Source organism: Bubalus kerabau, chromosome 4 (genome assembly GCF_029407905.1).
Source record: "Bubalus kerabau isolate K-KA32 ecotype Philippines breed swamp buffalo chromosome 4, PCC_UOA_SB_1v2, whole genome shotgun sequence".
NCBI lineage: Eukaryota > Metazoa > Chordata > Mammalia > Artiodactyla > Bovidae > Bubalus > Bubalus kerabau.
The window spans coordinates 140996328-141020001 of record NC_073627.1 but is presented as its reverse complement, the minus strand read 5'-3'; the positions used below and the strand labels follow the sequence as shown (position 1 = coordinate 141020001).

Below are 23674 nucleotides of genomic sequence, written 5' to 3'. Positions count from 1 at the left end.
TGGTTTAAAATAACTTTTTATTGCCCAGGACATTTTTTTTTCTTGTGTCATATTTTGTCTGTTTTATTTTTCTTTTCTTTTTTCATAACTATAAATTCAAGCTTAGGGAAGCTTGCCTTTGTCTTGAAAAACAAAACAACAAAGCTTTCATATCATTTGTAACCTGGTCCCATTTGAAGAGACAGGTGGGTTATCTTGTAAGAGTAAGATTTATACCACGAATGGTGCAGGTTTAGGTCTGGTGGTACTGAGAGAAGACAATGGCATTCTTGACAAAATTACAATCTGCTGGTGGCGTTTGCGGAAAAGAAGCCCTTGCAAATTTCTAAACGACAGTAAACTCTTATTAGGAAATTCTAAAGTGTTTTACAGGCCAAAAAGGGAATGAGGTTATTAGTAAAATGCCTCAACAGAGTTGGAATAAAATACTGGATTTGAGAGTTACTGGTACTTGGATACGTAAAAAGAGGGTGGAGGTTGGGTCATGCTTACAATGGTCTCAAGTTCAAATAAACTACTGTGACAAGACACCACTTCACAAGTCACACGCTGGCCCAGGGACTCTTCTCCTCCCTTAGTAGGTGCTGGCAGAAGGCGTGCTCAGTCGTTTTCCAATGTAGATGCTGAAAGGGAAACAGAGTGTGTCGTGTTTCATCTGTTTCAACAGCTCTATACCAACTTGTCCACAGACTGCTGTACAAAGGAACGTCTTCAGCCGTTTGCAAAAAAGGGCTTTCTAAAGGTCCACATGCACGGTTCCCTGACACCCTGAAATCATCACTGACTTACCTGAAGCTAGTCACCAGCCAGCTAAACTGGTTTTATGTGATTATGTTTACTTGTGGGGCAGGACTGGAGAGCACAGGGCAGTGATTAGACACAGTCAAGCCAGAGAAAACAGATGCTTCTGAAGAGACAAGCAGAGCCAACCTCCTTTGAGGTGGTCTGCTGTGGTGGACAAAAAATTCTACCAATATTTAAGCTAAGAAATACAGCAATATACCTAACTACAAAGCTGCCCGTGCTATAAACGTTCTAACAGTTTAATTCTTTTTTAAAAAATTGTTTCATGATTCTTTTCTTCTCTTTAAATTTATTTACTTCTAATTACAGGTTAATTGCTTTACAATATTGTGTTGGCTTCTGTCATACATCAACATGAATCAGCCATTGGTATACACATGTTCCCTGCTTCTTGAACCTTCCCCTGTCACCGCATCTAGGCTGTCACAGAGTACCGGGTTTGAGCTCCCTGCATCATACAGCAAATTCCCACTGGCTACTGATTTTACATATGGTAATGTACGTCTCCATGCTACTCTCTTCATTCATCTCACCCCTCTCCTTCCCTGGCAGTATACCAGTTTAACTCTTAACGGCTTTATATCACTTTCCCATGCCAAGCAAGGGTTTTACCCTTATAGAACAGAAGCAGGAGGGAAGTTAAGGAAAAATACAGAACCAGCCCACACCCCAATGTAATGAAACTGTAATATTTTCTAGGTTTATTTTAACTGCGCTGGGTCTCAGTTGCAGCTCATGGGATCTTCCCTGCGGCATGCTGACTTATTAGCTGTGGCATGCGTGTGGGATATCTAGTTTCCCAACTGGGGACCAAACCTGGATCCCTGCATTGGAAGCTTAGAGTTCTACACACTGGACACCCAGGGATGTCCCCCGATAATACTTTTCAAAATCCTTTTTTCCTCCATCTGATTATATCAGTAGTTACACCAGCAAAAGAAACAGTCCAAAGATTCATAAAAGGAAGATAATTCAAGGTGCAAAAGCCAGCCAACCTCCTGAGGGCAAATGAACTGCTGTGCAGTCAACCCTGGGGCGGGGTGGGGGGGCGGGGAGTCTGAGCTCTGAGCCTGCCCCCACACAACCACACACAACTTTCACACACTCCCTGTGTTGCTGTGCCCTAAGGCTGTCCTCACCCTCATGGAAGCAGGCACCCAGAAAGACAGAAGAGGTGTGTGAGACAGTCAGGTGTGTTTCCAAGTTCACGACTGTGAACATCTCTCCCATAGACTGAGCTCCTTATAGGGAAGTTAAAAGACGCTGTATCTTCTGTGCATTCTACACAGAAAATGACCCACTGGGTATGCTCAAAGAGAAGGCCGGATACATCCTGAATATAAGTAACAGCAAGTGCCTAACTCCTAAAATACAGGGTTGGCCAGAAAGTTTGTTTGGGTTTTGTCCACAAGGTGTTATGTTAAGAACGAACTTTCTGGCCAATCAGTATTTAAAAAATATATTTCCTCAATTGTTCAAATTAAAAAAAAAAATAAGGAATTTAAAAGACATGCCAGAAAAAATGAATGAATTACAGGTAAATGTGGGGTCAATTTTAGAAGAATTAAAAAAAAAAGACTATAAGGAGAGAAGAATCGTACTAATAGTATCAACCAATTTTTCAGTTTCACTCAAGGACTATTCAACAGAAGTGTGCTTTCCCACCTGGGAAAAAGAAATATTCACACCAACCCCAGCTTTACACACTGAAGGTTCATCTACTTTCAAACTCAGCTGATCCTGAGTAATTTATAGACAACAGCAACAAAACCCAAAAAGAAAAATCAAATACAGAAGAGTTCATTTAAAAAAATGATCATTTCAGGGATTAAATCATAGAAACAACTTGTTTTCAAATGAGGAAAAAAACTCTACCATTACAAATTCTTGTTCGGACAGGTGTACCCCACTTTTTGAAAGTCTGATTTACGTCACTTCACTATGTAAGTTAGACCTACATTAGTACATGTTTTTGTTCACTGAAAGAAATCTGAAGAGGAGTTTCACTTGTATCAAAAAAAAAAAAAAAGGCAAAAAGTGAAAATACCACTTAGGACTGGTTTTGCAGAGAGCTGTTAGGGAGACAGGGCGCCCCAAGCAGTGAGAACTGCCCTGCCAAGCTCCTTCCTAGGGACCACACAGCATCTCAGCACCCAGCCTCCAGAGACGTGAACCGAGTCTGTGAGCATCTGTGCTTTATCTTGCACCCGCTAGCAAGACATGTCCTCAGGTGACTGCTGCTTCACCTTGTGCCATTTCAGCTTACGGAAGGTTTCCTAGAAATGCTGTTCTTTCAGAGACTGGGGGAAGGGTGGAGGGGAACGTGTGTATCAACAGTGTATCCTAACGACTCGTTCTTCTAAGCTCACTCCACTTGTGCTAACATATGAAAAGGAAAACAACACAAACTGCTTTCACATGTATTCCTTACATCCTGAAAACCAAATCTGTGCAGAAAATGAGTGGAAAAAACTTCAGCCATTGACCAGTACTTACCCTAGCCCCAAAGCCAAAACATGGGAGAGGAGGAGAGATGGAATGAACACCTTGAGAAACTCTGCGGAGAAGATCCCCCCTTTCTTCATGGCTCCACTTTTCCTCATGCTTAAGGAAACGGAACGCTTAGGGTGCCTGAAGTGGAACTCCCTGGGGGAAGAAACGCAGAGGAGGGTGTCAGACACATGTCAGACAGTGTCTCGGGCACTGGCGGGCCCACGCTGCTGCACTGTGTCCACTGCGTCCACTGCAAAGGGACATGTACCGACTTACTTGGGTGGAATGTTTTCAGGCCTACTGGACCAGTCGGACACCCAGTCTACGCTTTTCTTCAGAGCATCCACTTCTTTCTCTCCTTCTGCAACTTCTTCTTCTGACTGTAGAGGAGAATGCACACTTTAAAAAAGGAGAAAAGGAAGATAGAGCCTTCCTACTACAGAAGACAAATATGGACAGAAAATATACAAGAATCATAAACTTGGGCATCAGTAATTTTTATGTAAGAAACATGCCATGTTTCTAAAAAAGCTGATAAAAAAATCTAAGATCAGAGTATTTAATATCTTTAAAAAAAAAAAACCTTGAGTGAGTTTCACTGTGGTTATATAAACATAAAATGAACCTGAAACTTAAATTATATCTCAATTTAAGAATATGAATCTGAAAAAAGTGTACATTAGAACATGTTAACTGAAGTGTGGAAAGCACTGATAATTGTTGAATCCGAGTGGTACGTGTATGGATGGCCATCATAATAGGGTCTATTTACTTCTGTATGCATTCAAAAATTTTCATAATTAAAAACTAAAGGGAACATATCAAAAAGTATATGCTAACAAATAGGAAAAAAAAAACTGGGAGAGGTGCTGCAGGAACAATTTAAATAATTATTAACAAATATTTTAAAATAAATAGTATTTATTAAGCATTTATCCAGAGACACGTATCGATCTAAGCACTTTCCACGTACTAAGCACTTTTCCCTATTAAAAAAAGGAACTATTACTATTCCATTTTACAGATGAGGAAACTGAGACATAAATAACCACCTAAGACTGTATGAGTAGTAAGTAGCAGGGCCGTATTCAAACCCAGGCAAACTGTCTCTATAGCCCCCACTCTTAGGGATTAAGTTTTGTTTTATTCCCTGGAAGGAGATTATAGTTTTTAGACAAATTGCTATCCAAATATTTCCCAAAGTTTATTCAAACCGGTGGCACTACAGGTAAAGAATCTGCCTGCCAATGAGAGGGAACAGGAGACACTGGTTCAATCCCTAGGTCGGGAAGATCCCCTGGAGAAGGAAATGACAACCTACTCCAGTATCCTGGCCTGGAAAACTCAATGGACAGAGGAGCCTGGCAGGCCACAGTCTATGGGGTCACAAAGAGTCGGACATGACTGAACAACAAACTACATAAGCCAAAAATTTTAAAAAGTAATTTAATACTGAGTAAGAACTGACATCTTTCATATCAAATCTCTTTCTTGCTAATGAGATCCTAAACTTTCGGCCTGAGAACACAAAATTTCCAATATCTTCTCTTTCAACAGAATCCACAGGGATGAACAATTTCTGAAAAATGACACAGATTTATTTATTCAGTTTTCAGGAATATGACCCAAAACCAAAGGGTCTCAAATGACCTGAAACCAAAGGATCTCGAAGCTAAGAATTATTCTGATGTTCTTTTGTTTGGACAGTTAACTTTTTGACCCAAACTTTCATTCTTTTCAGTAGGTAGTTATGAAAATTCTCTATGAAACAGCTGCCCCAGGAAGGTAACTTCAGAGAATCTCTAGGTATAGATGGCCCCTTTTGCTGTCAAACTGAAATTAAATCCCTGTGGATTTTTGCTGCTCTGGTACTGTCATTCTTAGTTCTGCTGGGCTTAACAAATTCCCCTGAATGACACAATGCAGCCTTTAGGATTAAGCTTGTTCCCACTGGGTTTTGAGATTACTGGGAACCATGAGTTGGCTCTCTGGAGTAAATCTGAAAACACTAAATCAAAACTGATCAACTGCTACAATTTACTTAGAGATCAGCCTGTCACAATGTTTCATTCAACACACTGTGGGTCACTTGAGTTTCTATCCTTGGTCTCAATCACCTCTTTTAAAACCACTCAAAGATTTAGATTTACATTTGTGAATAAGGTAATATTTCATCCTTTCCAAAAGAATGAAAATATAATAAGATTTTATGCTAATTTTTAGAGATGATGATCTTCAGACTACGATTTAGGGGAAAAAAAACAAAACCCTGATCAGTTTAGAATGCTGACCTTAAGAATAAGGGCTGTAACCTTTCCTCATTCAGTACCTTTTGCTTACTTTTATTAATCTTAAATTTATGAGTTTTAGGCTTTAAATTAATTGCCTTCTGATTTTTAGAATTTTAGAATACTGTAAAAATGTGCTTCATCTAATGAAGTGAGACTCATGCCTTTATCCAAATCAACACCCCTCGTCCCACATCCACGTCTATTATAATAGAAGACTCTGATCATTTCAGCGTGCAATCATGTGCAAGTCCCTTACTTTCCAATTGCTTACATTTTCCTTCTCTGGCCCACCCCAAGCTCTCTGAGGTCTCTAAACATGGATATTAAATTCCATACCACGGTACAGATAAACCACAGTTCTACAGGAGAGAAAAGGAAGGCATTTTCAGTTTGTATCATCTTCCAACCCATGCTGGCCTCTTTGGTCCCAGAAACACATTGAGAATTGCCTCTGAGAGACAATCTATGATCTGTTTTCTGCTACAAATGTGCGATTCAAGAGGACCATCATCCTAAAAGTTCAGTTTGAACAATCTTTCTCCTAAACGCATTACATCTTAGGCTTCCCTGTACCATGAACGACTCACCTGACATCTCAGTTCATTCTCATGACCTTGTGAGTGCTCCTGAAATCAATCCCATTCATCAGCTTACTTTAGTACAACAGGGGGCACAGGCCCAGACAGCCGGGGTTTCAGCCCTATCACTTACTTCCTTGGGGACCTTAGCTAAGTAACTTAATTAAGACAAAGCTTCGTGTTTCCAGTTTATTCATGGGGATACTGTCATCTCTTTCACTGAACTGAAAATAATGTGGGAAAAACTTTAAAAAATATTCTAATAAATGAGTGTGGAGATTTCTTAAAAAACTGGAAATACAACTGCCATACGACCCAGCAATCCCACTGCTGGGCATACACACTGAGGAAACCAGAAGGGAAAGAGACACGTGTACCCCAATGATCATCACAGCACTGTTTACAATAGCCAGGACATGGAAGAAACCTAGATGTCCATCAGCAGATGAATGGATAAGAAAGCTGTGGTACATATACACAATGGAATATTACTCAGCTATTAAAAAGAATGCATTTGAATCAGTTCTAATGAGGTGGATGAAACCGGAGCCTATTATAAAGAGCGAAGTAAGTCAGAGAGAAAAACACCAATACTGTATATTAACACATATATATGGAATTTAGAAAGATCATAATGATGACCCTATATGCGAGACAGCAAAAGAGACACAGATGTAAAGAACAGACTGTTGGACTCTGTGGGAGAAGGCGAGGGTGGGATGATTTGAGAGACTAGCACGGAAACATGTATATTATCATATGTGAAACAGATTGCCAGTCCAGGTTCGATGCATGAGGCAGGGTGCTCAGGGCTGGTGCACTGGGATGACCCTGAGGGATGGGATTCGGAGGGAGGTGGGAGGGAGGGTCAGGATGGGGAGCACATGTACACCCATGGCTGATTCATGTGAATGTATGGCAAAAACCACCACAATATTGTAAAGCAATTAGCCTACAATTAAAAATTTTAAAAAAATTCTAATAAATGAGCGCCTTTCCTTTGTCTTCCTAAAAAGGCTAAAAAAGTCATGTATTCTTCATGTGGATGATATAAAAATATTCAATAAGAGCCAATAATAGGCCTTTGTTAACTGTTTTTAACTGTTTCCTAACCCTAAGCTTCCTTCCCATTTATGAAAAAAATTCATCCTTTTAAACCCTAAAGTAATTAAATGATCGCCTCTTCAATTAAAAACAAGCAATATAAAAAGCTTTTTGAAAGTGTAAGTAAATTACCCCTATTGATTTCTCCCTTACTAAGAGTCCTACTTTGAAAGATATAATGTTTTTCTACTGGAGTTAGACTGCTTTTCGAAAAACATAACCTGGCTTAAATAGACTGATCTGATTGTTGGCATCACTTACGCAGTGCTTGATGATAACAGGGTTCTTTTAGGTACTTGTTTCTGAATAGGGATCACAACAGCGATCCTATCACAATCTGACAAGAGACCAAACTCTTTTCTCTCCTGAATTTCACAAATTCCTTTGGAATTCTAGGATGGATGCAGTCAGCTCTAGAATTCCACTTAAAATACAATTCTCAGGTGAGCCTAATTGTACACCTGCCACCCCATGAGCCAGGAATGTTCTTATCTGTGGTTGTTAGTTATCAGGTAGATTATTAGGGGGAAAAGGTGTGTGTGGAGGGGGAGGGAGGTCTAAGGTTAAATAAGTTCGGGAAGCAGTCAGCTCTCAGTATCGGTGGATCACACATCCTCGAATATGGAAGCTGACTGCACTACCAGTTTACATAAGGGACTTGATCATCCGTAGACTGTGGTATTGGGGGCAGGTGGTGGTGGTCCTGGGACCAGTGTCCTGAGAGTACCGAGGAACACCTGCACTTGGTGGAAATCAACAGACTTCTTTACTGCAGCAATTTCCAGAGCCTTTAATGTGTTTCTCATGCCCTGGTACCACTGGAGAGGGAAGGTGAGTGAACCTGGGGACTGCAGTGTATTTCCCAGATATCTGACTTCAGAACTACTTTATGGAACCTCCCATCGAGCAAATGTTCCTTAAAATGTTTTTAGGGAAATACTAACTCTGGACTTTCGACTTGTCTGTAGAAAAGGCTATATGGATGGAGACAGCTAATTCAGGAAAAGACTGAAGCAAACCATTAATTCACTTCTCCATCCTGGCATTCCTTAGTACACTTTTTCCACCCCCTACACCACCCCCCGGCATGGAAGCTTCATATAGTCTCCTCCCAGTTAGCTATAGCTAACTGCACACAACAAAAGCGATGGACAGAGGCGAGCAATTCCACAATCACAGGCAGCCAGCTCCCTACATGAGTGCCTTGCTGCTACAAGCTTCTCTACAACATAAAGCTCACTGTAAAATCGTTAGTAGTCAGTCCCATAGATTTTCTAGGTTTCAGAAAACAGCACAAATGAAGCACAGTCAACAAAAGGAGAAAGTGTGCAGCTTCTCAAACAGAAAGAACACTGAGTGGATCCCAGGTAACATGCAAAGTATTTCCAGTGCAAAGGGAGTCAGGACACAGCAGAGTGAGAACCCCACAAAACAGTTTTTGTTAGCATTCATTGAAACATTCATTCAACATACATTCTTCAAGTACCTTAACGTGGGAGAAAAAAAAACAATGCTTCCTGTTCTCAAGAATTTGCACTCTGACACTGGGAGGTGATCTGACACTGGGAGGTGATCTGACATGTCAATAAAAGTCAAGGGCTGGTTATGAACATTCTACTTCATTAACATCCATTACGTATTTATCACAAGGTTTATAATAAAAACCTTTGTAAGCTTTCAATACTATATCCACCGATATTTCCAACAGTGTCAACTCCTAGTGAAAATTAACTTCTTCACCTTAAGGAACTTGACGTGTGTAATTTAGGTGAGTTTTATCTCTTGCTACTGAAAATCATCGCAACAGTCACTGACTTGATTCTAGGTGTAAAAAAGCTTCACACCTGGTTCTACAACAGCTTTCATTTATTCTGTGACCTTAAATCAGTCATCAGTCTCAGTTTTCAAATATTTATAAATTCAAGACACTAGCCTGGAATATCGGAATGGTATAGACAAAAGAATTTCCCAATTCTTTTAGGTGACAAGATCCCAAATTCTTGGTTGTAAAGGAGCACATTCATGACCATAGGCATAAGTAAATTTCAACATCAGAACCTCAGTAAGTTAAAACAGCTTCAAACTATTTTTTAAAGTCTTTACTAAAGTCTTTACTCATATTCTTTACTATATTTTAGCCAAAGAGACTTGTTTAGAGATTTGTATTTTCCTAATTATTGTAAATCACAAAATTAAACAAACATACACACACACCTGAGAGCTATGGTCCTTGCTGGTGTGCATTTCCACGTCAAACATGATCTGCCCATCTTCTTGGGGGGAAGGGCTGGAAGAAAAAGACATTGAGCCGTTAGTTTTCTTTCAATTTGTCAAGTAAATTAGCCTCTACTGGATATTAGAAAATTAAAAGCTACAGTAGTATGGCTTTCAAAAGGCAGCAAATCAGAAAGTATACCATAATGCTGTGTAATAAAAATTAAAACTGAGCACTCTTACTGTCCAAATGATCTAGAATTTTTCAGTGGTGTTAAATTCCTTCACAGTGATAAATATGCAATGGAAATATCACCTAAAGACAGAAAAGCCTGTGACATTTTCTTATTTTTACTCCTTTTCCCAATAATGGTAAAAGGATCTTCAAATTCAGAAACTCCAGTTTGGGATTCTTTTTCTCAATGCTCTCTCATCGTTAAATAATTCACCAGTAGTCCTCAAAGTGTGAAAGCAGCTCTTAAAGACTCTTTCAGAAGGTCTGTAAGGTTAAAACTGTTTTTACAACACCATTAGGATTTATTTGCCTCTTTCACGCTCATTTGCTCATGAGAGTCCAGTGCAATTTTCCAAAGGCTGCATTATGTATAATATCATGACAGAGAGAATGCAAAAGCACATGAGAATCCAGCTGTTTTCTATTACGTCAGATATTAAAGAGATGTGCATAAATATAAAACAATGCCACTATTCTTACAAATTTCTTGGCTATGGAAAACAGTTACTTTCTGTTTAAAAAAGTTACTTACGGTAATGTTTGTTGTTTGGTATGGTAGGTTTGTTATTATTGACTGAATGAATACATATTTTTTTAATGCTCTCAGTTTTACTTTCTACTACAGTAAATATCAAAACATATAACCCACATAAATAAAAGATCTTTGGGGTCGCTAATAGTTTTCACAAGTGTGAAGGAGTACTGAGACCAAAAAGTTTGAGAACCACTATTTTACTTATTTTTAGAAATATTAACTCTGAGATATTTCAGAGTGAATTATAAAAGCTTATAACAAGTGATAACCTTTAACAAGTACAAGAATTATAAACTTTTAGACAAAGATACATGATCAAGAGTTGTACTTGATACAATAGATGAATACAATGTGGTAAGTGCTATTCTTAGCTGTATCAATGACTCCTTCTGTAACCATAGCGAGTCACTACATCTTTCTCTACACAACCCACCTCCCCACATGTAAACTCAAGTGGGCATGAAGGATGCTCCAGGCTTAACTTGCTCAAAGGAATTGATAATGACTATTATGAAATTAGAAGACGCTTACTCCTTGGAAGGTAAGTTATGACCAACCTGGATAGCATGTTAAAAAGCAGAGACATTACTTTGCCAACAAAGGTCCGTCTAGTCAAGGCTATGGTTTTTCCAGTGGTCATGTATGGATGTGAGAGTTGGACTATGAAGAAAGCTGAGTGCCGAAGAATTGATGTTTTTGAACTGTGGTGTTGGAGAAGACTTTTGAGAGTCCCTTGGACTGTAAGGAGATCCAACTAGTCCATCCTAAAGGAGATCGGTCCTGGGTGTTCATTGGAAGGACTGATGCTGAAGCTGAAACTCCAATACTTTGGCCACCTCATGCAAAGAGCTGACTCATTGGAAAAGACCCTGGGAGGGATTGGGGGCAGGAGGAGAAGGGGCCAACAGAGGATGAGATGGTTGGATGGCATCACTGACTCGATGGACATGATTTGGGTAAACTCTGGGAGTTGGTGATGGACAGGGAGGCCTGGAGTGCTGCGGTTCATGGGGTTGCAAAGAGTTGGACACGACTGAGTGACTGAACTGAACTGAACTGATTAGAGCTGCCAAGAGCATGTGTACGATGGTAATACATAGAGATGCTGGTGAGACTGACTAGAAAGTGAGATCCCCAGAAATGTGTCAGATATTTCCAAAGGTCTAGGAGTCCTTGACTATTATAACTGACATAAGTGAAATGAAAAGTATTAGTCGCTCAGTCGTATCCGACTGTTTGCGACCCTGAGGACTCTAGCCCACCAGGCTCCTCTGTCCGTGGAATTCCCTGTGTGAGAATACTAGAGTGGGGAGCCATTCCCTTCTTCAGAGGATCTTCCCAACCCAGGTCTCTCGCACTGTGGGCAGATTCTTTACCATCTAAGCCACCAGGAAAGTCCCATAACTGACATAAGAGATTCTACAATGAGGGTAGGAAAAGGGAAAAGCTGGTTCTGTATCAAACCACCATATTAACGTATTTAGAAAATTTCTGTCTTGAACTGGAACAGAAATCTCAGGCTACACAGCACAGGAACCCAGTAGAATGAGGGACTCTTATCCTCAGTGTACGGTCATTAGGCTGCTAACACTGCTGAATTCACAGCCACAGATCAGGTGAGGGGCCAGCCTCACAAAGCCATGATGATGAGGACAAGGCAGCCAAACGATCAAGTCAAGAATCCCAGAGAAGCACTGTTCTTCTCTACACTCATCTTACCATGGCAAGCTCAAAGTACGCTCACTTAGATTAACACTCAGCATTTCACTGGTAGGCTGATCTGAACAATCTGGCATGCACTATTATCCTGGCTCGTTGGCTTAAAGCTCAACATTCAAAAAACTAAGATCATGGCATCTGGTCCCATCACTTCATGGGAAAGAGATGGGGAAACAGTGGAAACAGTGTCAGACTTTATTTTTTGGAGCTCCAAAATCACTGCAGATGGTGACTGCAGCCATGAAATTAAATGACGCTTACTCCTTGGAAGGAAGTTATGACCAACCTAGATAGCATATTCAAAAGCAGAGATATTACTTTGCCAACAAAGGTCCGTCCAGTCAAGGCTATGGTTTTTCCAGTGGTCATGTATGGATGTGAGAGTTGGACTGTGAAGAAAGCTGAGCGCTGAAGAATTGATGCTTTTGAACTGTGGTGTTGGAGAAGACTCTTGAGAGTCCCTTGGACTGCAAGGAGATCCAACCAGTCCATCCTAAAGGAGACCAGTCCTAGGTGTTCATTGGAAGGACTGATGCTGAGGCTGAAACTCCAATACTTTGGCCACCTGATGCGAAGAGTTGCCTCATCTGAAAAGACCCTGATGTTGGGAGGGATTGGGGGCAGGAGGAGAAGGGGACGACAGAGGATGAGATGGCTGGATGGCATCACTGACTCGATCGACGTGAGTCTGAGTGAACTCTGGGAGTTGGTGATGGATAGGGAGGCCTGGCTTACTGTGATTCATGGGGTCGCAGAGAGTCAGACACGACTGAGCGACTGAACTGAACTGAGGAAGCTTTTAAAATTTTCTCCTGTCTTGACAACAGGATGAGAATCTCTAGGGACAGGGTCTCTGCACTAGCATTTTTAAAAGCTCCTGGGGTGAATCTAGTGTACAGGTTGGAAACTCCAACAAGAGGCTGGAACACAAAGCAAACACACAGAGGTTATTTTCTAATCATCACTGCAGTGACAATCATGTTTGTTTGTTTTAGTCGCTATTTCATGTCTGACTCTGTGTGACCCTATGGACTACAGGATTTCCCAGGCTCCTCCGTCCATGGGATTTCCCAGGCAAGAATATTGGAATGGGCTGCCATTTCCTTCCCCAAGTGGCAATCATATAGCTACAGGATAATTTTTTAATTAAAAATATACATAGGGACTTCCTTGGTGGTCAAGCGGTTAAGAATTCAACTTGCAAAGCAGGGGACATGGGTTTGATCCCTGGTCCGGGAACTAAGATCCCACAAGCTGCAGGGCAACTAAACCTGAGCATCACAACTACTGAGCCTGTGCACTCTGGAGTGACCTGATGTAGCCAAATAAATAAATAAATATTAAAAAATAAATATATAAACATTTTAAAATAAATAAAAATACACGTAAGTTAACTTTGGAACTAATAGCCAACACTCCTAAAACACTTCCACCTACAAGAAACAGTTCTTAACAATTTCAAGTATAGACACATTGGCAATTTTGATGACATGAGCTGTAAAGATGTTTTTAAATGTTCAGGTGTTAGATATCCCTAGAAAGCATCACTGAGCTAGAGTCCGAGGCCTCCTCTGAGGGGTGACTGGTAACCCAGAGCCTGAAAATGAGTCAGTGAGAACACAAAAGTATCTAAGAGCACCTACCACACATCAATTAACATGTTTAGAAACCTAATTGGAACACGTTCATGGGAAGATGAATTTGTATTAGATCACAAATATAACTGCAACCCCTGGTGGTCAGTGGTAAAGAACCCACCTGCCAATGCAGGAGACGTTGTGTCCCATCCCTGGGTCAGAAACATCCCCTGGGGGAGGAGATGGCAACCCACTCCAGTATTCTTGCCTAGAGAATCCCATGAACAGAGGAGCCTGGTGGGCTATAGTCCACAGGGTCGCACAAGATCAGACATGACTTCTTGACTAAACACACACATAAGTGACACAAGATGACCAGAAGGTGGGCAGGTGATCTTTTCTCTGCTCAATGACAGCACCAAGGGAACGGCCAGTTAAAGGACTCGCCAGTTCCCATGATGCAGGACTGCATATTTGAACATATAATAAAAGCCTTATCAGCAGGCCCATAACCAGCAGAAGACTTCAGAAGCCCATCAGTGAGTCCCACAACATAATATAAATGTGATTCACAAAAACAGACTTCTGCTGGAGCTCCTATACCTGGCGGCAAGCTGCTCAGAGGCACGCCATCTGCTCATAACAAGAGCCATCCTGGCTCCTCAAAAGTCCAGGGACATGTGAGTGATGTGAGGAGGTGTTGGGGGAGAGGGGTGTGCCACACAGCCATCACACCAGTCCTTTGTGGCCTCAGTAATAGCAATGGATCACCGTCATGCAGGAACTTTGAATATGATTTAACTCTTGATTCTCCTTTTCTACATTTTCTGGTAAGAAACAACAGCAAGTACTATGCACAATTTTTACAAAGTATAAAAACTCTGAAGACGGATGGCCAGCATTGCATCCCCTACAGATAATCACTGTTTACGTTTCAAGATGGCTCCTTAATCTATTTCCTGTGTATCTGCGTTTTCTATATGGCCAGTGTCAGTGAACTCGCATTAGCCAGAAGATCATCCAATAACCCAAAGCGCTAACACTACAGCTGTCAGCGGTCTAAGAACTGTTCAATATACCGCTAATGTCATTTAATTCCTAGTCCCTCTGGAAAAAAAGAGAAGACTGTACTGAGAAGTACACTAACAACTCAGTTCCACTCGCCTCATATATATTTGTATCCTGAACTCCCTCACAATAAGCAGTCCTTCATCAGAAGAACTAGTCTCCCCAAGCCAAATACAGGAAAACAAGAAATAAAACTTTTGAGCTTTAAGGAAATTCAATAGCCTTCAAAATTAACTATCTTTACAGACCCTGGTTGGTGCCTCCATCAGACTAATACTGGTATAACTTGAATCAGCTTGCAGTTCCTGCAACTCAGACATTTAGTGAGTGGCTACTATATGCCAGCACCATGACTGTCAAGAGTGAAGCTGGACCCCTGCCTTTTAAAACCTCACAGACTACATAAGGGAGGACAGATATATACAAAGATAACTGTATACGAGGCAGAAAGAGACCTGTGAAAGGACAAAGGAAATGGGAGAAAGATTAATTCTCTAAGTAAACATACATATCACTGCCTGGTAAATATCTGAAAATAATACAATCTGAAGAAGGAAACTAACTGATTTAATCTAAGGAAAAAGTGGGAACTCATGTCCTTGTCAACTGGCTGTCTGATTTAAACACATGCTGCCAAGAAATTGGGAGCTATATTTTTGTCAAATGAGGATGTAACTGATTTATTTTTTCTAATGGGAATTAACCTGGCAGCCCATCCATTTCTGGAACTCCACCAGAACATGGATCTCACTCACCTGTCGCAATGAGAACTGCCTCTTGAACTGCTCTGTCCGGATTCATGCTGTGCGTCCAAAAGAATCTTCTCCATGTCTCCATTGTGGATGGAGGATGAGGAGGGTACGTGCTCTAGCCCCCCATTCTTCCCATTGCCATTATCATTGCCATTGCTGCTGTTCATGGGGAGCTCCACCCAGGAACCTGTTGGACAAGTCAGATAACTGCCGTCAACCACAGCAAACGGCGGGCTTGAGTGTGCATGTACCATGCAGCCATGGTGAATTCAGATAAGAATTCTGGCTCGCCTGGAACCAGAGGTCCAAGTATTCTCAAGAAAATAAACCAAGAGCAATAAAAGTCGGAAGATCTACACCACTCTGTTCCTGAAGGCTCTTGTGCAATCCACCGATGTAGAAGAAGCTGGAACTCTAAAATGAGGAACTTAGAAACATGTCTTTCAGCCAGTTTTCTCTCTGGTTAAAACTTATGTACAATAAACACTGCAGGAGAACTTTTAGGTTGCTTTTCAGAAAATAAATAGCTACTTTATTACCAGATAGGCTACTTACCTTTAATATTTTAGTTACATGTATACATATTTTCCATAGTCTGCCTTTATCTATTTAGTTGTATAGTCTCTATCTGGCTTAGAAATTTCATAAAGTTTATCTTAGTAGTTAGCAACTGTGCCCTGATTAGTTCAAACAACTGAGAAGCTCCTGGAGAGGCAACTTAAGCTGATCATAAACATGTCAACTTGTGTGCAAGTCTGGAGCACAAAAATGAATGCAGCTGGCTCTTTGTTAAATCAGGTGAGAATGCTAAAAGCTCTAAAAAACGCTTTTCTGTCCCACAAATTAGTTTCTTCCCTTCCTTTATACCGTATTCTTTCCATTCCTTCTTCTTTCTCTATGCACTAAACATACCTCGCAAACTTGGCTTTTCTTTCTTCACTCCCACAAGTTGCACTGCCTAGGGTTTTCATGAGGCTGAGCCAGTGCGGGGGAGGGGGGGGCCGGGGACGGAGCGCGCATGGGCAACACTGACTGCCTCAGACGGAAAAGAGGGTGGAGCCACAGGAAATGGGCGGGGCCCTGGACATACGGATTGGTCTTGAAAATATGGCTCCATGAGTTTGCTGACTACAAGAATGTCCTTTAATTTTAGTAAGAATTGACAATAGCCAATAAAGCAACTTCACAACAAAAGAAAAGAGTGGTATATTTTTTCTCATAATTTCCATTCCTTACAACAAATTTTGTTTATAAAAGGTAATCACATAAGTTGGTGGAATCGTTCCTGTAAACTCCAAGCACAAGTTTTGGAGTTCTGTGGCTGAACAGTCTCCTATCAGTAAGTCAGAATAACAGGCTCAAACCCTAAACTGCACCCTAAATGAGGTGATGGCTAATCCAGACTCAGAAGTGAACGCAATATGACCGGTCTACAAAGGAAAAGCTCAAAAGGTAGCCCTGGCTGGAAATCTGACTTTCCCATTTACTGTGACTTCAGTTGCCTCATCTGTAAAATAATGATAACAAAGTACCTTCCTCCCAGCATTGCTGTGAGGACTAAATAGAGGAACACAGGAAAAGTGTCTCGTAAAGAAGAGATGTTTGTCTATGCACTAGTTAAAAGAGTTGATATTTGTAATGTACAGTGTTTGCTCCATAAAAATGAAGTTCCCTTTTCCTTCCTTTTCCCTCCAAGGCAGTCCCAGTGGCTGTCAGAATCCCATCATCACCACCAAGTCTTTGGCATTGTATTGTCAAACGACACAATTGTGAGACATCTCCGAGGTCGTCTTCTGTCCACACACAAAAATGTACACAGATTGGACAGGACTCAAAACAGATGAACAAATTCCACTAGCAAAGCTAAGAAAGATCTAACATTGGAGGTCATTTAACTAAATGCTTATGCTTGGAGGGCATATGGAGTGCATAAGAAATACACTAAAAGCATCCTTAAGTTTACAGCTCTGTCAAAATATTTTCTTTCCTAAAGGCTATCAACCCAGAATATTCACTGAAAGGACTGACGCTGAAGCTCCAACACTTTGGCCACCTGATGCAAAGAGCTGACTCACTGGAAAAGACCCTGATGCTGGGAAAGACTGAAGGCAAAAGGAGAAGGGGGCCGCAGAGGATGAGATGGTTAGATAGCATCACTGAGTCATGAATTTGAACAAACTCAGAGAGATAGTGGAGGACAGACAGAGGAGCTTGGCGTGCTATAGTCCACGGGTAGCAAAAGTTGAACATGACTTAGCAGCTGAACAACAAGCAAGTATTTTAACTGAAAAGAGTGACAGATAAAGGTATATGATGAACAAACTGTTTTCTTTTCTACTCCCACTCTTTTCTAGGACTGAAAAAACCTAATTTACACCAATAAGACCAGTTCTTCTTGTTCAGAAGCCCAATGTGACAAATAAAAGCCTAGAGTTGCTCTGGTAGAAGTAGAACTAAGGAACCAGGAGTTCTAGAAGGGTCTCTGTGAAAGCCAGTCTTCCCTAAAATATAATTAACGTTCACTGGAAGCAGCTGATTGGGAGGAAAAAGGCTGTAACAATATCAGGGTTTGGAGACCTTGCTTTTTTTTGAAGGACTTCCAAACCCATATGTAAATTCCACTTTCTACATGAAACGTATATAAGTAATCAGAGTGTAGGAACTTGAGGAGACACACCTAGAAAGGCTTGGTGAAAATGACCTGCAACAGCCTTAATGTGTGTGTGTGTGCTCAGTCACTCAGTCATGGCCCTCCAGGCTCCTCTGTCCATGGGATTCTCCAGGCAAGAAGACTGGAGTGGTTTACCATTTCCTCCCCCAGGGGATCTGGCGTCTCTTCTGTCTCCTGCACTGGCAGGTGGGTTCTTTACCACTAGCGCCACCTGGGAAGCAAGCACCTCTACTGCATGAATATCATCTCAAAGGAAGAAGAAACCTCTGGCATAAGTCCTGGTAATATAACCATGTGATAAACAGCATGATGACTATAGTTAATAACTGCATTGTGTATCTGAATGAAAAGAGAGTAGCTCTTAGAAGTCTTCACCATAAGAAAAAAATTTTTTGTAACTTTGTGATGATGAATGTTAACTAGACTCAACTGTATTGGTCACTTCAGAATAAATAAATAAAATCATTATTTTGTATACATGAAACTCATACAATGTTGTATCTCAGATACACCTCAATTTAAAACACACACACACACACACACACAGAGGCAGCCTGGATGGGAGGGGACGTTTGGAGGAGAATACATACATGTGTATGTATGGATGAGTCCCTTTGCTGTCCATGTGAAACCATCACAACACTGTTAATCAGCTATGTTCAAACATAAAATAAAAAATTAAAAGAATACAGAAGGGTTGCCTGCACACAGTGCGAAAGCAAAAACAAAACACATCTACCTCATAGAGTTGTTGGGAGGATCACAGGAATAATAAAAATAAAGTGCTGTGTGTTAGTTACTATTATAGTTCTACTCATTATCTTTTAAAAAAACACTTATTACAAAATTAATACATTCCTTGAAAATGTAAACAGTACATGAAGGACAAATTCAACCCTGTTCCCAACCTCCCATTCCTACTCCTAAAGGAAACTACTTTAAATAGCTTCATTTGGAGACTTCCAGAGAATACTTCATTTTTTTGTGTTTTGCTCTTACAAAAAAAAAAAAAAAAAAAAGGAACTGTATTGCACCTACTTTTCTGTAACTAGTATTTCTTACCTAACAACTTGATGTTTTTCAATGTCAATATATGTTGCTTTACCTTATTCTTTTGCATTGCATCCCATCATAAAGATATACCATGCTTTAACCATTATCCAAATGGCAATGGTTAATCATTACCCAAATGACTGTCTCTTAATATTTTGTTATTACCCAGGACTTCCGTGAACATTCTGCCAAGTAATCTTGCAATATCCATTAAAAGCCTTAAAAAAGGAGATTGTCGTTAACTCTTAATTCTCTTCCAGAAATATCATCTATGGAAATATTCAGTAAAGAGCAAGTTAGACATGGATATCCATTAAATGTTTACATAGTAGCTTTATCTTTTGAGTAAAAATGAAAAAAGGCAGACTTGTCTTTCTCAATAGATGAACTACATATGCCTTTTTCTCATCACCTACTTCATTCCTGATTTGCAGCCTCAGAATTCCTGCCTGGTCTAAGGTTACCAAGTCCCTTTTTCCTTGGAAAGGAAACAAGGCAAGATATGAGCACTGTGCTGTCCAAGTATTACAAAGTTGAAAGAAAAACCTCAATGAATTCTCTTCCTAATAAATAAGCTTTAAAGTTAAAAACTGGAGGCTCTATTATGTTAAAAGACTACTTACAAACTAACCATGGTTCTGTTGTGTCAGGTTGCACATATACACACTACAGGAGCTATTTTCTAGTTGAAGTGTGAGAACTGCTAAGAGGATTCAGAGATGCATGCCTCCACATTGTGTAACACAGTTCATTGTGAAGGCTGGTCCAGTAATTGTGATTAAATTCATGACTGCGTGGTGTGTTTACTCTTTAGAATTTTATAACCACCAGTTCAATCCTCTTGCAAGAAGGGAAAATGGGAAAGTGAGAGAATGTGGGAAGGGAGAGAAGGAAAAAGAGTTTTTCTCATTCTTTCCCCAAGTTTTCAATCCCATGTGCAGCTCATTCTAACCCAGGGTAACACATTTCATTATGTCTTATTTTCTTTCCTCAAAACCTTTCTTTTACTTCAAGTACCTGATGCTGGAATCTAGCTGAGAACAGTCACTGACATTTTTCTTTAAAACAACAACAACAAAAAAACAGTATTATAAGGCACTGAAGTGTCATGTATCATAGCCTTAAAGGCCTTCTTGTAGTCCTGGGGAACCAAGTACACCATAGCTGAAGATGTTTAAAAGATTAAAAAAAAAAAAAAGGCTGTACTGCCTACATGAAATAATAACAAAAACTGGATTACTACTGTAATTTTCCTCATCTTACCTACTGAATTTTATGACATAAATGTCCAATATCCTTAAGTAAATTGATACTTTTCTCTAAACTAAAAGTAGCAACTGGAAAATATTCTTTTAACTTTGGAAGTAGTTCAGATATTTCTCCACTGATTTGTAATGAAAGCAAACAGTCCCTCTACACGGATAAACTTTTTTTAAAAAGTCAGAGAAAGGTTCCATTATTCCAAAAATTTCAATAATTTGCTATTAAAGCCCCGCTTTGACCCCTGAACTACAGATAAAATCCCAAGCCACAGATTATCTGTACAATGAGTTCATCTCATGTTTTTCAGACTTGTGCAACTCTGCCCAACAAAGAACTTCAACTTATCAGCAATTTGGGTAGTATTAGACGCCTGAATAAATTGTTTTGCAGAGTGTCCAAAAATCACTTGAAGGAATCAATAAGCCTTCTTGTTTTGTTCAGTCCAGATTTGTGTATCAGGCTTAAAAAAAAAAAAGAGTGAAAGGCAAGAGAAGCATAATGAAATGTGGCACCATCTAAAAGCTTTTCAATAACATTTAAAGCAGCTCGCCCTAGCTCCAACAAAACACTTTCTATCTAGCAGATTTCCCGAAGCAACATTTTGATACTATACACAGAGGCTGAGCATCCTTGCACTTCTGTAACAGCTAATACAAATGTATCAGCACCTGACTGGTCAAGGGTATCAAAGACCTCAGGGGTCTGTCAGGACAGGGAGGAAAATCATCACATGGAGTGCAACCCCATTTTTCTGTTACATGGTCAAAGGTAAAGAAAAATTCCTTTGCTTTCTGTGATGCCAGGGACATATACTAACCAAACAGCTAATTTGTATCACAGAAAAACTGGAGTGCAATCAAGAAACAGTACACTACAAAGAGATCCATAGGCAGGTCACCTCTGTACATTAGGTGGGATGTAACACAGGGAATAAGTAAGAAACACACAAGACCAGGGGATTGTGGATCACTGAAGAGAAGTGTCCTGAAAGGAACACTAGATCGGGTGAAAGTAAAACCTCAGCTCTAGGATTTAGCCTGTGGTGAACTTGGACAACACACCTGACTCTAGACTTGTTTCTCTCTTTTTATGTGCTAATTTCTGCTGTACAGCAAAGTGGCTCAGTTACACACATAAATATATATTCTTTTTTTACATTTGTTTCTAATATGGTTTATCCCAGGAGACTGGATATAGATCCCTGTAGTATACAGTAGGACTTTGTTGTTTATACATTCTAAATAGACCTGTTTCTTTACCAGTAAAGAACAGTGGACAGCTACTGCTAATGTTTCTCCCCGTTTTAAAATCACATGCTTTTAAAAGAGTATGTTTAAAAAAAATTCTTTTTAATTAATAATTTTTAAATGCATATTAATATGTGAGGCAAATAACATTAAAAGACAACGAAATTAATCCTAATTTACTGTGGGAAATAATACATAAACCCTACATTCCAGAACATAAGACACTTCAAATTTTTGAAAAGTCAACATTTAAGGAATCACTTAATCAAAAGATGGAGCAAGAAAAATAAGCACTGAAAACATTTTTTAAATACTCAAATTCTATCTCAATATTGTGAGGAAAGGAACTCTCTTCTTTAAAATAATTGTTGGGCCATATTGAACACCTCTCCCTGATCAAAGGTCTTGCAGTGCTTTTAATGTTATTTAAGCATCCAACTGATTTTTAAACGACTTTATGTGGCCATATGCTAACTGTCCCAACTACCTCTTTCAAAAGGCAAATTACAGGAAGGTTAGGCAAGAACCTTCCCAAGACTTTCAACGAGCTTTAAAGGGAACTGGGAAAAGCCTCAGAACAAGATGTCTAAGCACCAGAATGTTAGGAAAAGCAACCGTATTTGGTCGTAACTCGATATTGGCATTGCCTTTCAACAGCCCACTTTTAACACATTAAAAACGAATGCGTTTTTAATCCCGTCTCTGAAAATCCATTGCCCCAGACGCCAAGATTTGTGCAATCTTCGACGGTTCAAGAGGCTGTTCATAATCAGGTTCACAAGACACACAACACGATCGTTTAAAAAAAAATTACTTGAGCAACTCTGAAACATCTTTTTTTAAAAAAAGTAGCATAGCCTCCTCACCCCCACCCTCACGTGATACAAGTAACCACTAAATTACCAAATAATTTTCCTGGCCAGCCTGTGCTAACAAAAGAACGCAACAAGAGGGCTCACATTCCGAGCCCAGGGGAAAGGCCGACCCAGAGAGGTGGGGTCAGCCGGGCCTGGCCCAAGCTCACAGCACCCTTGACCTCCCGCCCGCCCTCGGCCGCCCCCTCCTCTCGGCCTGCTGCCCGCGTCCATCCCCCGGCGTTCCAGCCGCACGTCCCCATCTCTGCCCACGTCCCCTTTGCTGCCCGCTCCGCCCACCCTCCCTCCCGCGCCGCAAGGCCCACCCCTCCACACCCCGATTGGCTCCTCTCTGGGGCCCACCACAGGTGGGATCTGCTCGACCCCCTCGTCTTCCCACCCAACTATCCTCCCCAACCGCGAACCCAAGCCGTTCCCCATCCAGGACCCCAGGAGAGAGAGGAACCAGGTTAGGAGGAAGACAGAAGCGACTCCTCCAGACTTGTGACGGGAGCTGTCAGTCATCCGCACATCCTCGGCCTTGACCAATGGGCTGTCTTCTCCTCCCGCCCCCCGCGCGGAGCTGGCGGCGGCGACCCGAGCAGCTCCTCCTCCCCCATCCCCTTAACCGAGTCCGCTGGCCCAGCACTCACTGTTGAGGCCGGCAGGCGGTGGCAGAGACTGTTCGCCTTCCTCACAGTTATTGTTGTTGTTGTGCGGGGGCGGAGGCTGTTCTACTAAGTGAGACGACATTGTCTGGCGGCTGGAAGAGCTGCGGCCCCGCAGCAAGGACCGTCTCCGGTTCTTGGGCAGCAGCACAACAAGCCGAGTCCCCCGCCCCCCTTTCCGCGCCTGCGCAGTCCCTCCCCCACGCTGACGTCAGGACCCGCCCCGACCACGTGAGGACAACACAACAAGCGGCGGGGCGGGGCGGGGCGGGGCGGGGGCGTGCCCAGGCGAGCAAGGTACGTGGAGACGCGGGAGTCGCGCTGACGCGCGCGCCAGGAATGAATTCCTGCGTGTCATTGACTGGCAGGATGGAGTAAGGTATGCGGCTGTAACTGGGATAGAGGATGAGGAGAGGTGTAATGAGAAGGTGCAAGGGCCTCAGGTGCTGACACGCAGGTCTCCCACACCTGCGGGATCAACATTGTTTTATCCTACCCGTGAGCATTTCTTTTTTAATTTCCGTAAGGACTCTTCAGATATTTACCAT

The 23674-nt window shown here is 41.2% G+C and overlaps 1 protein-coding gene across 1 annotated transcript; it reads right to left on the bottom strand.

Moving 5' to 3' along the window:
* BNIP3L (BCL2 interacting protein 3 like) lies at positions 1 to 23321 on the bottom strand. Its single transcript, XM_055578777.1, has 6 exons — positions 23112 to 23321; positions 15374 to 15557; positions 9485 to 9557; positions 3574 to 3677; positions 3301 to 3450; positions 1 to 623 (listed from the first exon to the last, which is right to left on the bottom strand). Exons 1-6 carry the CDS (start codon positions 23209 to 23211, stop codon positions 575 to 577), a joined length of 660 nt encoding a protein of 219 aa, XP_055434752.1. The 5' UTR covers positions 23212 to 23321; the 3' UTR covers positions 1 to 574.
* Between the last annotated feature and the right edge of the window lie 353 nt (positions 23322 to 23674).